Raw genomic sequence first — 15,094 nt, forward strand, 5'->3', positions numbered from 1 at the left:
ACGAAGTCAGTAATTGTAAAAGTCAAGCTATGAATTTAGGAGCCTATTCCGAGGTACCCTTTTCTATATTTTTTTTTTATCATGATGTCTTATTTTTACATTTCAAAACTTCTTATTCTTCATCGGAGTTTTGATCTGCTTGCTTAAGCATTTGTGGCCCGTTCCTTTCAAACAGCCACTGCCACAGAGTTCAATACAAAAATCTACAATTGAAAAAGGGAGTAGTGAACCAAGACTCACTCTTCCCTTCTGTATTATTCCATAGCTCAATTGTTAGCAATTCAAAAAGCAGCTGCTTGGTTGCACAGTTCTCTCTCTGCAACAGAGGAATTTTATTTTCTAAGAATATAAAAAGGTCAGTAGCCCAGGGGGTTTATTTCCAAAACCTATACTTTATTAAGGGAAGCACAACAAGGTAATACCTTTTATATCTGTAACAAATGGTTACAAGAACTTCAAATAGAAATTATAAAAGATAGCTTGGGAATTATTTTTTTTTTTTCCTAATGCCCATATGACAATCCCTCTCTCATACAGGGAGAATTTTAATGTGAAAATCATTACAGATTTTTCATACCCCTTCACATCCAGTATTGATTAAAATGCTCCCCAAACTATCAGAGAGATTTTACAGATGCACGAGCTGCCTCATTCATGGATCTTTTTTTGTTTTGTGTTAATTTATAGAAGCACTTTGGGAAATAATAAGAGATTTCATGGGCAGATTTTTTCTTAAACATTGCTTCCTCCATTATGCCTCCATTGTTAGGACATCTAGAAAATACAAGAAGTGTGTATTATCGATGAGTCTATATGGATCAGAGAAACCGGTTCATGCTTTATTGTTTTTGCCAGAAGAATCTCCCACAAAATAGCCTGACATGTTAGAAAAGTTGGAAACAATGACAGAGGTTTTAAATTCTCAAATTAACTCCATTAAGGCAAAGTGGTCTCCATGGAATACAGCCATTAGATTATATAAGCTTTAATTACCAGCCAGTGTTGACTTGTGACTCTTACTTGGAAATTACATGTCATCCTTTTTATTTCATTTAGATTTTCATTTCGTTTGCCTTATTCTACTTGTTCTAAGGAAAAAAAGAGTTTCTTATTTATACAGCAATCTATAATACAGTTTCATATTCCAATCTTAATACTTAGACATATGCTTAACTTTAAGGTTATAAGCAGCCTTCTTAAAGTAAAGAGGCTACTTCGTATTAGAAAGCATTTGTCTAGTTGACTGGTTTTATTTACACTACAAAACCTCACCATTACTCTGCCACTATTGCTGTAGGATAGATGGAGCGTGCAGCTAAAGAAGTAATCACAAGAACTTCTCCAAAGAGGAGGGACTAACATGAAGGGGGCGGGGGAGAAATGCCAGTATTAGCTGGCACAAAAGAGAAGTTAATTCTTCACAGATTCTCAGGTTGACCTAACTGCCAGCAACACGTTATAATTGTGTAATTTTGGTCTTTCTTTGTTCCCAAATGAAACATGGCGTTTAGCATGCTTTTGGAAAAGATAAGAGTACATTAAAAATCATTTTAGCTCTTATTCAAGTTAAGACTTACCTAAGCAGAGACAGAAACGATCTTTGCAATATCAAACTATAACTTGTGGGCTGTTTCTGTGGCACCCTAAGCTTTACAATTTTCAGAAATGAAGTAAAACATTGAAAATGACCAACGTAACTTGGACCAGTGGTTCCAAAAGTTTCAAGGAGAGTTATTAGCCACAGGACATTGCTTCGATTTAGAAATAGAAATGCAGAGGCTTTTTGCATACTACTATATGCACTGTTTCCAAAACCACTTGCATTCCGTTTTGTCTGTTTGTCCCAATATCTTTAATGGGTAGTGTTTAGTCTTTTGCTTTGGAAAAACTAAAGTTAAGTTGCACTTAGGACACAGTGCTATGAGCTTGGCTGTGTTTAACTGGCTCAGAGAGAATTTTTTTTTTTTACCCCTGCAACAGATTTATAAAATCCGTCATAATTAGGAACTAGATGCCCAAGAGAGGAAAGCAGGAAAGTTGCAGACTAGGACTAAGTACTCATTCTACAAGCCTCCCTCCGTGCAGCACTGCCAATGCATATTTATAAGATTTTGCAAACCCTGCACTGTCCCAGCTCTGCTGAGTCTCCTCCTGAGAACAGACTGCCAGTTATGTCAAACTGGGTGTTAAAAGCTGCTGGGATTTTGTGGCTTGAGCATACGTTTTCTATAGACAAAAGCGGAATCAAGCTCCTTTTCCATTGGGAATGAAACGCATCTCTGAACTGTGGTGTTCTTGTAAGGAATCAACCACACCACCCCTTTCCCCTCCTCTTCCCACTCTCTGGAACCTGAAGACAGACATAGTTTCTCAAATGGTTTGAACAAGCAGCTTGCCTACATCGCACAATATATATAGTATGACTAGAATCAGAAAATTGCTTTTTTAGACCTGGGGAGAGCTGAAATGTTCAATATGCAGGATTTGCTATACATTCATGGAAGGGAGAAGAGACAGCACACTCCATCTGTAGAAACTCCTCTAGTTTTTATTCTTAATGACCCAGCACCCTGCTGTTTTGTGTCTCTCTATCTAGCACTCTAGCTCAAAGTTGGGAGTGTAACAAATATGTTAATGCATGGAGGGAAGACAATTAGACTGACATGGCCTCCTTTTCTCAGAATTTTTTGATTAGAGAAGTAAAGAATTCCCTACAGAACTAGGGAATTTTTGTGCCTTTTTTTTGGTATCAAAATGCACAGCTAAAACATGCTTTAATTACTAAACTAGGCAGTAATGCTAATAAAAGCACATGACATCTCCAAGAATTCCAGACAGATTCACTGAAATCAGTGCTCTTTCAAACAAACACCAAGTGCAGCAGGAACAGGTGAGGATATTAAGTGTGGTTGCTTTGAGGGGCCAGTTGTTTGACCAGGGGATTGTACTCAGGGCGTTGCAGGGCAGCATTGAGGTGCAATGCTGCAGCTGCCCAAGGAGAACCCCAGCTATGCCCGGCTACATAATAACTGCTGTGATTTCGACACAAGCACCTTTCAATTATACAACACACTCTCCTTCACACTTGTTACAGGCAAATTCTGCACCTGCTGTATCCGGTTTCATTGAACATTGATCATGAGAAACTTCAAACAAGGGAAAAAAACACCTCTTTGACAGTATGTTTGGAGGCATGTTTGTTCTGTTCTTGTAAAGCTATATTTGAGATTGAATGTGATGATCCTACAAATGAAGGACCAGTAGCCTGACTTCAGATTTTAGGGTAGAATGAGCAAACTTCTTCTCCACTGGAAACATACAGTCCTTTCAGGTGTCTGTTTTGCTTGGCTTATTGGACAACGCCAACTAGGATGCATTCCCTGGTGAACACTTAGGTGTTAGAAGAAGAAACATCTCCTTGCCTGTTTCCACTAATGACCCTCAAGTCAGACAGTGAACTTGCTACTGATGTCACGAAGCATCCACTATCTGAACCAACCACCTCCAACTCTGAACTCATTCCTCCTAATACAGTATCACGACCTGTCTCCATCCTTCACTCCTACAATTAAATAGATCCTAGCAACTAAAAGAAGTCTTCTTTCCAAACGTCATAATTTTTCAAGTGCATATTAGTCTCCAAGATAACACTGTTTGCACATGGCAACCAACGCAAGGAATCTTGGTTCTAAATCAATTTTCAGCTGAGTTTGTTGTTTATTTGTTGTTTATTCTCCAGCCTTCTTCACCATTGCCACTCCAAAGAAAAAGATCCAAGAAAGGAGTGTTTCTGAGGCATGGCCCTCTGCACATGTAGCCATAGCATCAACAGATGCTTAAGAAGCCTGTGTTTTATAGAAGATAAGGAAGAAATGTCTGTTAGAAGCTCTGTCTCTTCTTTGAGAACATCTTCCCTTTCTAGTGAACAATTTAACGCCTTGTGAGAAAAGCTAATTCTAGGCAGGAACGGACTTAGATTTGTGTTTAAGGACGTTTTGAGCAAACAAGTGAGATACATTACCTTGAATGTAAATAGCCGTACTAAAGTTTCATTAGCTATACTGGACTTTATCTTGATCACCTCTGCTGAGCTAGACAAACCTTTTGAGATGAGCAGTACTGCTAGCCTAACAGCAAATATGTTCTTGACAAGGGCAAAATCCACCAGACATGCAAATATCAATGTTAATTCCCTTTGTTTTGGTTTCACATTTTTAATTAAATATATATCCAAATCACATAATTCTGTCACTATAGGGCAGAGTTGTTTATGTTTGCTAATTGCTCAGATGAGTGCCTTATGTAAAACAGGGACATTTCTTTTAAGTAACCCAGAAAGAGACTGTTTAAACCTTCGAGCTGTGAGATTTCTATTATTTACAGAACATTTGGAAACATGCAGATTACAGTCTTCTCAAAATGGATGCAAGTACTAGGAGAGAAAAACGATGAGAAGCTAACCACTAGGATACTCATGTCACCATAAAAATGCGCATTTGCAAGAAATCCTGTAGAAGCAACAATCAAAATAGACCACATCCTTGCAATATAAAGCCAGTTTACACTGAATAATTCAGAATTCTAATTGGAAATAGATACAGTTTTAAAATTTAACAAGATTTTAACGTTCAGAAAAAATCTGCACAGAGCATGATACAGGTTTTTATTGTTATTTTGGTTTTGTTATGTTTATTTTAGTATTGTTTTTCTGCTCCTAGCCCTCATCTAACATGAACATGTTACTTCTGGAAAGACTTGCAACAGCTATGTGTTGACAGTGAAAGTTGCTCACATATTTTGGAGAATTTCCCCTCTCCACCTACGCTCTAGCCAAACTCTTAAACAATATTTATTGAGTCTTTTTTCACATCATACAAGGTGAGCATTTACATTCGTTTACAAAGCTTACCAAAAATGGGTAAAAGTTAAAATGGTGTACTAAAACCATTGTAAGGGAGTGATTACTAAGAGCGTTCCAACACAGGACTGGAGGTAAACATAAGGAGCAAGGTGGGGGACTGGAATTCCCCATTGCAGCTAGCTATAACAAGATATTAGCACATGATATGAACAACAGTCATCCCCCCAGTATAAAATTATCATTCAATATAAAGCAGCGCGTTGAAACTACCTCCTTAGTAAGCTCTTTACACTCTATGCATGTTTTATTAGGCTATTTTGTTCTGTTTGAGTCAAACAGTCTGATCACTTCCCTATTTTAATCCACTTTCTGCAACACTCTTGAAAAACATCTCTGAGAGAGATTACTAAACTGGACAAGGGATATACACATATGCCCACACACAGTTTAACACCATTTCTCTTTTTCTGGAGCTGCTGTTTATTAAGTGAATTGGTCATTTTGTCTTCACTGTACATTTATGCCTCTCAATTTTCATAGAATCATAGAATTGCTGAGGTTGGAAGTGGCCTTTAAGATCATCAACTGTACCCCATGTGCTAAAACCAGGTTGCAAAACCTTCTGAAGGACTGCAAGTAGCCCTTCCAAAGCCAGAATAAATAATCTGACTTTAATGAAATAATACTGACTATAGTAACAGGTTTACTTTGAAAAATAAATGTCTAAACGGGAAGCTGGGACAGTCAAGTAACCAGTGTGTATTTATGTGCACAGCTTTCAAATTACCCTCTACACCTGTGCCATAAATTGATACCAGAAATACGCTAAATGAATACAATGCTGTTATTACTATGATTATTATTATTATTTTACAACATCCAGGAGTGTGCAGATGCTTTACAGTACAGATAGATGCTATCCCTATTCCCACAATGCAACAGGGGTAGCAGGTGGATCTCTGATCCCTCTAATTCACTGTAGAAATCTTTACAGAGGTGAATCTATTTGTGGCGGTCATAAATTTCATGCTTCCTTCCTTCCAAAGAAAAAGCAACTTGACTTGCCTATGAAGTAAGTAAAAAGAGCTTACTTAGCCATAATCAGATATACAAGAAAAGAAAGCTACCTTTACCTGTGAAATAAGACAGACTTGACAAGTGTGACAACATCCCGACTGGCGTTGTACCCTGCACAAACAATGGCAACATGGATAGTCTGTGGGAGAAAAGGAACAAAAAGAACAAAAATTAAAGCCTGCTCCTGTGTTCTATCATTCATTAAGGAGAGCACACACATGACAGTGCTATTATTTAGTGCGGCGATTGTTAAAGATTTGAGTGGGCGTTTTGCAGCTGTTTGCAGCCCACTTGAGGCAGTTTGTTAAAAACATCTTAATTGAGTTATAACACCATCATCATTCCAAAGTCATTACAATCCCTAAATTACATCAGATGTCTGAACAGAATTGCATTTATTAGCTAAGAGCATATGTGTGCGCATGTGTACAAACACACATACCCATTTAGCAGCACACAAAATCCTGAGTATGCAAATATACAGACCCTTTAACCTTCTGAAATGAAGTTTAAAATTATGTTGGATAATTTGAAGCAGATAGGCTCTTAGAAATTTTGCATTATTTCCGTCTTAAGGACAGCTACTAAGGAGAGGGAAAGTAAGCTCTGATGGATGAGCATGAGTGGTACAACTGGTTTGCCAGGGGCTGGGTGTATCCCAGTGATAAGACAGGACAGGAGCTGTGAAGGGCAGGTGGCCACTTCCCTGCCTGTGACTACCAGCAAGGGCTGTACTGAGCCGTGTTAATGTGAAGTTAAATACAACCCCACGCACACATTCTCCCCACCCCAACACCTTTGGTAAATTATCACTTATTTGGTGCCTTCTTACCTCCCTTTTAATATGAGGCAGAGGTTTACTCATCTTTTCAAGAGGAAACGGAAAATTGAAAAGGCACTACTAGTCATTATTATTAAGGTAGTAAGTAATAATTTGAAAAATGCTGTGAAGTTACTCTTCCCTGGTTTTAAAATTAGCCATTGCTATTCCCTGGGGAGAAAAGAAAATTATTCTTAGCAAATTTTGACTCCAGCTTCTGTATTTTTCTGTATCTTACTGGTCACAAAAATGAAGGAGAGTTCACCGTGCTGGCAGCACAAAGCTGTGATTGGGGCCACAGCTGTGAAACTGCAGGGAAGCCTCATTTGGCTCCCATTTGAAGCTTGGTTAGCTGGTTTCTCACACACATAGCTCTCATTTTCCACAGAAAGCCCACTACGCAGAGAACAAATGAGGAATTCTGCCTCCGCACATAGTCATAAATTCCCAAAGTCTGGCTTGTAACAGAAGCAGATTTACACAAGAGGTGGCATGTGTTGGCCTTGTCTAAAGAGTCCATAGCCCCATCCATTAACATCGCCTGGTACAGGGCACAATTTGAATCCTATAATTGCCAAGTGGCTGCGCCATTGTGCAAGCCCAACATGAACATTGCAGCTGCCTCCAGCCCTAGTGTGCCTCACAAGCTGAGGCACATTGAAGATCTGAGGTTTTACGAGGACTTGAATTAATAAGGCAACTGTCTGTCCAGAGAGGTGTGAGAAAGAAAAGATATTGCAGTACATTTTGGCAACAGCTCTGTGAGGTATTCAGCACTTTAAATTTATGTTAAAGTCAATGGGAGTTGAGCATGCTCAGCACTTTGCAAAAATTGATTGTGTTTCTCTCTTGTGATAACAATACGGGAGAACAGAGGCCGCTTATTGACAACTTCTATTGCAGTAGTGGTTTGTACCATACTTATGGGCATGGGTTCTTTCTCAGGCTTTTGGAAAACCTAAGATCTTTCCTTTCAATGCCAATTAAAATCAAATTAACTGAGAATGGTTTCATGCCTGCTTTAAACACTTCACCTGAGGACACTGGACCAGAAACAAACATTTTATAGGTTTTGACAGAATAGCACTGTCATATCACTGTCAACATCATTTTATACTACCTCTACTTGTCAGAAAAGCTCTCCTCACAGCCTCTCCTTCCACCTTTCAAATCCCCACAAAATCAGAGTTTATTCTGTCAAGGACTTCCCGTATCCGTTCTCCTTTTCCTACATTTCTTTGTTTCAAAATTAAAAGTATGCTTTCCTCAGTGTCTTTTAGCAGGTGCTATTGTCTTGCATGCCGTTCCAGCCAGGGCACAGTGAGAAGGCAGCACTTGCTGCTCTTCTGAATGTCCGTCCCTGGTTTAGACACACAGGCATCCATATACCTTCTGCTCAGCCTCTCTGTGGTGTTTGATACTATTTATCACTTCTATTCCTGCCTGCGATCACCTATTGGAAGAAGCAATAATCCTCAAAGAGCACAGAAACCTAGTCCTTTTTTTCCAAAGTTTTTGCCCACAGCGTGCTTCAACACTCAGTCTGTTCCTCCTTTTCTTGATTCACTTTCCTCTCCCTCATTGTTTAACTGTCAAAAAAAATAGTGGGAAAATGAGTAAGTCAACGTGAGCTCAACAACCTGAACTGTCTACAGATGTCTGCATCCTAATGAAAAAAGTTTTATTTCCAGTTTTCTCCATATTTGTTCCAAATACATGTTTGGATAGAGAGCGGCTGGCTGTAGCCACATCCTGACAAGACAGTGCAATAGTGGCTGGAAGAAGGAAGCACTTCAAAGAACTTGTGTCCTCCTGAGTATACTACTTTAAGCCTCAGATCCCAGATTAAGAAACTGGTCAGCAGCATCACAGCTCTCTCAAACTCCTGGTTTTCCATCTGCAGATGGCTAGAAGACTGTATCCCCATCCCACCAGAACTGGCCACTGTGATTCACGCAACCTCTGGACTCGATGACTGAAGCTAACACATAGAAGTGAAGCCAGATAAGCCAAGAATGTTCCAACTTCCACAACATGCAGCAGCCTGTTCGCTTGGTCCAACAAGTCCCTCCAAACATCTCACACCAAGGCTCTGCATGCTATGCTTGCTCCTCACTGTTTGCAATCCGTAATAATTCTAGTTGTCAAACTCTGACCTGGATATTCAGAAGTCACTGTGGGACTAAACTGAGCTCCTTGAAAGTGTCCATCCTCCTACAATGCTCTTTTTCAATTTAGTGATAGGCATCTTCATCACTAGTAGATGTTGCAAGAAGTCTGGACACAGTCCATTCACTGGAGCTGGTTTTAGACAACTGAACTCACTGCAGCAACAGATTAAACGATGAGAGATCTTGCTTTCAAGACTCCATGATTTTTTCCGCTGCTTATACATACAGATATGAATATGTAATAAAAAAATTCTGTGGAAGATAATCAAGCTGTTCTACCTATAGATTGGGGATCAGGGACACAAAGAGAACTATTTTTTTATTTAAAATAGTTTAGAGAGCACTCAGGCACGGGTACTGAAAGGCGTTTAAGGAAGTTAAGCTTCTGTAGGAAAGGGCATTTAAATAATTCAAGGTTCACGCTATCATGGTTAAAAAACTATCGCTTTAGCCACTACAGACCAGGAGAAACTGCTTCTGAAAGCAGTAATTCATATAAATCCATCTGGGATAATATTAATGGGAAGAAAATATCCAAAACCACATGAAGAACTGGGCCTCAGATCCCATGCGGATGAGGAGTCTAAGGTGCCTAGAAAAACAGATGTTATTTTTTTTTCCTCTTCAGGCTACTTTTTGGAACAGTGAAATAATGAGCTTAACAACCTCTAATTAGTTCTTATAGCTAAAAATAATCTTTGGTAAAGCATTTCATACTTCAATAATTTTCCAGCAGTATTTCCCAGGCCTTTCGTTGCAGTTACTTAATCCTTCATAAATAACTATTGAATGTGGTTAAGAGATACTAAATGCACGTTAAAAAAAATGTAAATATGCTACAAATGTTTTCCAGAGGCAGGTAACATCTGCTTTTCCTGTGTTTTACAGTGCTTAAGTTGGTGGGGGGCTGTTCTTTGCGGCTCTGGATCACTACACAGTTAACCCTATTGAGCAACACTGTTTTGAACAGTAATACAAATACGACTGTAAAAATGCTTCCAATGTTAAGTATTCTGCTAACCTGCTAAATGCTATACTGCAAAGTAATGATTTTCTAATATATAATCTCTTTTATGAAATACATAAATGAACTTAATTCAAACTAAATGCCCAGTTTATGGAGGCACAAGCTGGAAAGGTACTGGGATAACATTGTAAGAAAGAGTCACATAATTCTGTTAGCTTCCATCAGCATTATGCTCTTCTTCTGAAGCCTGTCATTTGTGCCTACATCTCTGTAAGGACTACTCTTACTTAAATTTCCAAGGTTTGTGTTAAAATTGTCTCCTACTGGGAAGGCATGACAGGGATCTGCTCCCTCCAGGGATAAGGCCCTTGTTTGGAACTCTGACTTTTTCTTGCAATATGATGCTGGTCCGTTTTATAATATCAGAAGAGCTCTCCTGTGATGCAACACAGTAGGAAGCAGTGGCTGGAATACAACAAACCCACTATTTTTTGATACAGATCACAATTATTATCATACAGATTATGCTTTATCAGGTATTTAATGTTCAATCATTGTAACTGCACTTTCAAATATTTTAATCATCACTAAAGACCATCACTAATAAGATTTGGAAATGTCAGTTTCAGTAAATATCAAAGAACTGCCTCAATGAAAAAAAACAACCTGTTCCTAGCTCTCTTGGTCTCTCCCAGGGCCCCAGTCTTCTTCTCAGGACCCTTGTCTCTTTCTACCCAAGTTGCCGACTCTTGCTGTGATATATTCCACGGTCAGAGGCTAAAAAAGATTTCGTTTACACTGCTGAAACACTGAAAACAGAAGGTGAGCGCAGTCAAGATACCACTCACACAAACATGGAACCAGGATCTACAGTAATAGGATAAACGATGAGACCTCTGGCAAATCTGATAATAGGGAAGTTTAATTTTAACTTCCATTGCTGTTACTGAATTACTGAGTGAATTCCTTAAGAAAAAGAAGAAAAAGTTATTTCGTTATCAAAATAGTGTGCAGTGAGATAGGGGGTTGGCAAATAAAGTGAGGTTTCGCATTTTATATAACCATTGCCTCCAGCACAATGCTAAACCCCACTGAGCAAGTAAATTTATTGGCAAAACACATTATAAACTGAAAGGCCACTTACACTATTCCTCCTTTAAGCTGCTATTTTTGTGTCCCAAATTGGTTGGTACATTGAACAACCAAGAACTAAGATTCAGCTCATCACTGCTTGGCATGATAATAAGGGAGAAGTGAGGTTTGCTTATTGATGGCCTGAACCTTCCCTTATTAAAAGAAATGCCAAATGCTTACAAGGAGGAAAACCAGACCCTCATTATTGGGAGGAAGGAAAATGAAAAACAGACTCCTCCTTTTCCCTCTCCTTAAAAGAACGTTGGTTCCTTTTTACACACTGACAGACAAAGATGTCCAACTGGAAAGCAATAATTCATTTTTAAATGATATTTGATATTTGTCCATTAAATAGACTTAATCTGAAGAGATAATTAGGACTTCTTTTTCTCTCCCACTTATTCTCTTTCAACTTCTATCTTCCCAGTGGCAGAAAGCAAGATAAAAGGTGATACAGTTATTACCCTCTTTGCAGAAATAAATGGAGGAATTATTTTTGACATCTGCACCAGCTGGGATTGGCACAAGGCCTTTAAGCAAGACTTTTTGTTTTGGATCTATCCATTTTTGGACCTGTCATCATTCAGCTATCTGACGACTAAATAGCTGGATGACATCCACAAAACTACTGGGATAAATTGGGGAAAGCCAAACCAAAACAACCCCCCCAAAACCTTCTTAGAAACAGATCTCCTGTTCCCTGCAGCTAACCAGCACCTCTTGTGCACGGCTCACGCAAAGCAGGTAGTTCCACAGTAGCCTCCAGATACACTCCTGAAAGTGACTCAAAAGCACAGGCTGGCTCCATAAGCCACAATTTAATTAATGGTAAACCCTGAACTGTTCTAGTACCGACACACAAACAAAGGACTCAGGCTTTTCAAAGCACTGTGGTGCTTTCGTTCAATTTAGAAACACACAGGGTCAGTTTGCCACAGGCCTTTATCAGCACAGCTGTATTGAAGTCAGCTTGGAACAAGGCTTTGATTTTTACACTAGGTTTGGGAACACAAGAATGAAACAGACAAAAAACTTTGATCAAAAAATAACTCAAAAGATATTCAGATGAGTAAATGTTTTAAAGTTTTTTTAAAAATGAATAATTAAAAATTATCTAAAATGTTGCGCCCAGTAGCCCTTTAAGAGGCTGGCTGTTGAGCAGAAAGCTTCCAGGGGAAGGAGAAAGGGATCTGCAACGTCCTTAAAGGATCAAATCTATCCCGCTTTGTTTCTGGCAGGTTCTTTTTATTTCTTTACCTCGCATTTTTCCACTGCTGGTTGCTGCCCACACTCGGAGCTGTTCCCCGCCACGATGCCAGCCCGCAGGCTCTCGCTGTCGCCTGTCCCCTCTTCCATGGAGTAGGTTTTGGAGTGATTGCCGCGGTGGTGCGAGGGGCTGCGACTCTGTGCCAGGCTGAGCTGCTTGCGAAGCACGCGGTTCTCCTCCTCCACCTCCCGCATGCGGACTTCCAAGCTCTCGCGCTCCCGCTGGCTCGACGCCGTGTACCGAGGACTGTGGGGCTGGGATTCAAGTGGAGACAGCGACACTGGCTTCCCATCTGCAAGAGAAGGAAACAAAACACTTCTGTCAGAATATACTTGAAGTTGCATTTTCCTTTAATGTCAGCATCGTGAGGCAGGGACGTGTTTCAAATACAGCCATGTTTTATGCAGACTTGGCACTGCACGGCAATGCTTAAGTGCATGGTAAACTTGGACAAATGCTGAAGTACTATGAGCTACAGGTCCTACTAATTTTAAAACCACACTAAAAGATAAGCATGTGTTTCTTTTGTTCTGGATAGGGCTGCCTGCCAGTCTCTAGTCTGGGAATACAGTCAAGAACAGAAGGATTTAATTCAAAGACAATTAATATATAGTTAAATATATTTTAGAAATGCGTGCAAGACAAAATAAATTTCCTATTCCCCATTTCCTCCACAGTCCAGCTACAGCATTTTGGTTACCATTTGGTGCCAAACAGTAGCCCCAGCTGATTCACATGTGAGGAGCAGATGTTTTTTTATTCAGCAACACAGTATTATGTGCTCGCTGAGAAATAAGAGGTTCGGGACAGAAACTTTCAATACACGTGTGGGTCAAATTCTGGAGAGTATTTTGGCTGAAAAAAACAAGGGAATTTTCAAAAAAGCAAAATGGTTCAATTCAACACCTTTAATGAAAAGTTATATTCCAGAAATATGAAACACTTCATCTTCACATTTTCAAAAAGTATATTTTTTGTTCAAAACAGCATTAAAAAATGAGTTAAAGTATAAAAAATATAAATTAACCTGAAACAAAGGTCCATAACCAAAGACAAGAATTGCAACACGTTCTACCATCACTTCTCAGAACATTATTGCTACTAAATTTTAGGGGAGCAAATAGGGATGCAGCTGACGTGTTTTCAGAGGAGATATATTTTCACAAAACTTTAATAAAGCTCTATGTATACACATAGAGTACAAATGCTTGAAAGGTGGCAAAAAACCTCAAACTAAACTGCTGTTCACAAATGTTCAATTCAAATCAAATTGAAACAAAGCAAAAGACAGTGAGAGTTATCCATAATGTCATAATTACCAAGACATTCCTTTACAGTGAAAATATGTGAGTATCTTATACTAAGGTATTTCTCTGAAATAACTTTCTACCTGCATGCATTGAAAAAAAAAATGCTATTTAATAATTTTTCCAATGCAGATAGTCCCTTTGGCTTTAATAAACAAACAACAGCTTGAGTGGTTTAGAAATGGAAATCATGAAGTTATTGTTCAGCAGTTCTCCTTAACAAGTACATTTCTCACCCTCTGACTCAAAACTATCTCCCTGCTATAAAGACCTGTTCATTGCTTGTTCTTTTCCACTATTTCATATTTACATGAATGGTGAGCAGGCCTCTAAACTCAGTTGATGAAAAAACAGCTATAGAAATCAAAACCTCAATTCTAAGTTCCACTGTTGAGTTATAGAGGTGTACACACTTCCTGTTATCTATATAAATAGCTCTCCTGGTTTTAGAACACAATTTGGATTGAGTATCTTGCATTTGCTTGCAGACTTTCTCCTGCAAAAATTTTCTAATTTAGTATTTTTACCATTAGCAAAGCTTATGGATAAATCTGAGCTCGGAAAATGTCTCAAGACAGATTCTAAACTTTGGCCACTCATATTTTGGAACTCAAACACTCAAGCAAATAGTTATTAAAAATTAAAGGATAGATTTGAAAAGCCTGAAAATCCTGGGTGCAACAATAGAGAAATGTCAACATTAAAGACAGAGCCATGCTACAATTAGAAGTGCAATAAAATACTGAGTTATCTTTCTCCACCCAGCTTGGAAGGCATGGAACTGAAATTCTGTTATTTCTAAGCTACTCGTACCCACGCTAGAAAGACTAAAACTCATTTGGATGTGATTATATTGCATTGCTATTACTGGACAGCAAGAATGTATTGTGTAGATATTCAGATGAAAAACAGCACCCAAACACCCAACCTGGGTTACCATCAGACATACAATTACAATGCAAATCTAGCCAAAGACTTCCCCGGCAATCTCAGCTCCCTGGTGAATACCCAGTATGACACAGACATTACTTATCTCTTCCTATTCTTGTCACTGGATCCTGCTACCTTCTCAAATAATTACCAAAAAAGGTACTGAGCAATTCGTAAAAGTTGCAAGATATGGAAGTAAATCTCAGAACAACACCCACCAAAATTTCAAAATATGGAAAAAATTCGGACATGTCTTTAGCTATTCCACAGACATTAATCAATAGGTCATAAATGTTGCTTTGCCAAAATTCAAAATTAACAAAAAATATACCATTTTGTGCATCTGAACAACTGCACCTATAATAATGAGAACAGTTGAACTGTTTCTACACAATATTTAGAGGAAACAGCATAGCTTGAGAAAGGAGCTGAAAGAAAATATCACCTGCCTTCCTCAGACTGGAAGTTGCAGCAACTAATGAGACCAGCTCAGTGTTTATGCAGCCTTAGCTTTAAATGCCAGTAAACTCCATTACTGTCTTCTCAGTAGTGCATATTTC

General features: G+C 38.8%; 1 protein-coding gene across 1 annotated transcript in view; it reads right to left on the bottom strand.

Moving 5' to 3' along the window:
* The window catches only part of LARGE (like-glycosyltransferase), a 201,806-nt gene that overhangs the window by 135,338 nt on the left and 51,374 nt on the right, over window positions 1–15,094 (bottom strand). The window contains exons 2-3 of the mRNA XM_009881984.1: window positions 12,288–12,589; window positions 5,995–6,077 (exon numbers count right to left, since the gene is read on the bottom strand). Of these exons, the coding sequence (XP_009880286.1) occupies window positions 5,995–6,077; window positions 12,288–12,589 (385 nt within the window). The remainder of the gene's footprint in view (window positions 1–5,994; window positions 6,078–12,287; window positions 12,590–15,094) is intronic.

This window comes from Charadrius vociferus, unplaced genomic scaffold (assembly GCF_000708025.1).
Source record: "Charadrius vociferus isolate BGI_N301 unplaced genomic scaffold, ASM70802v2 scaffold883, whole genome shotgun sequence".
Taxonomy (NCBI): domain Eukaryota; kingdom Metazoa; phylum Chordata; class Aves; order Charadriiformes; family Charadriidae; genus Charadrius; species Charadrius vociferus.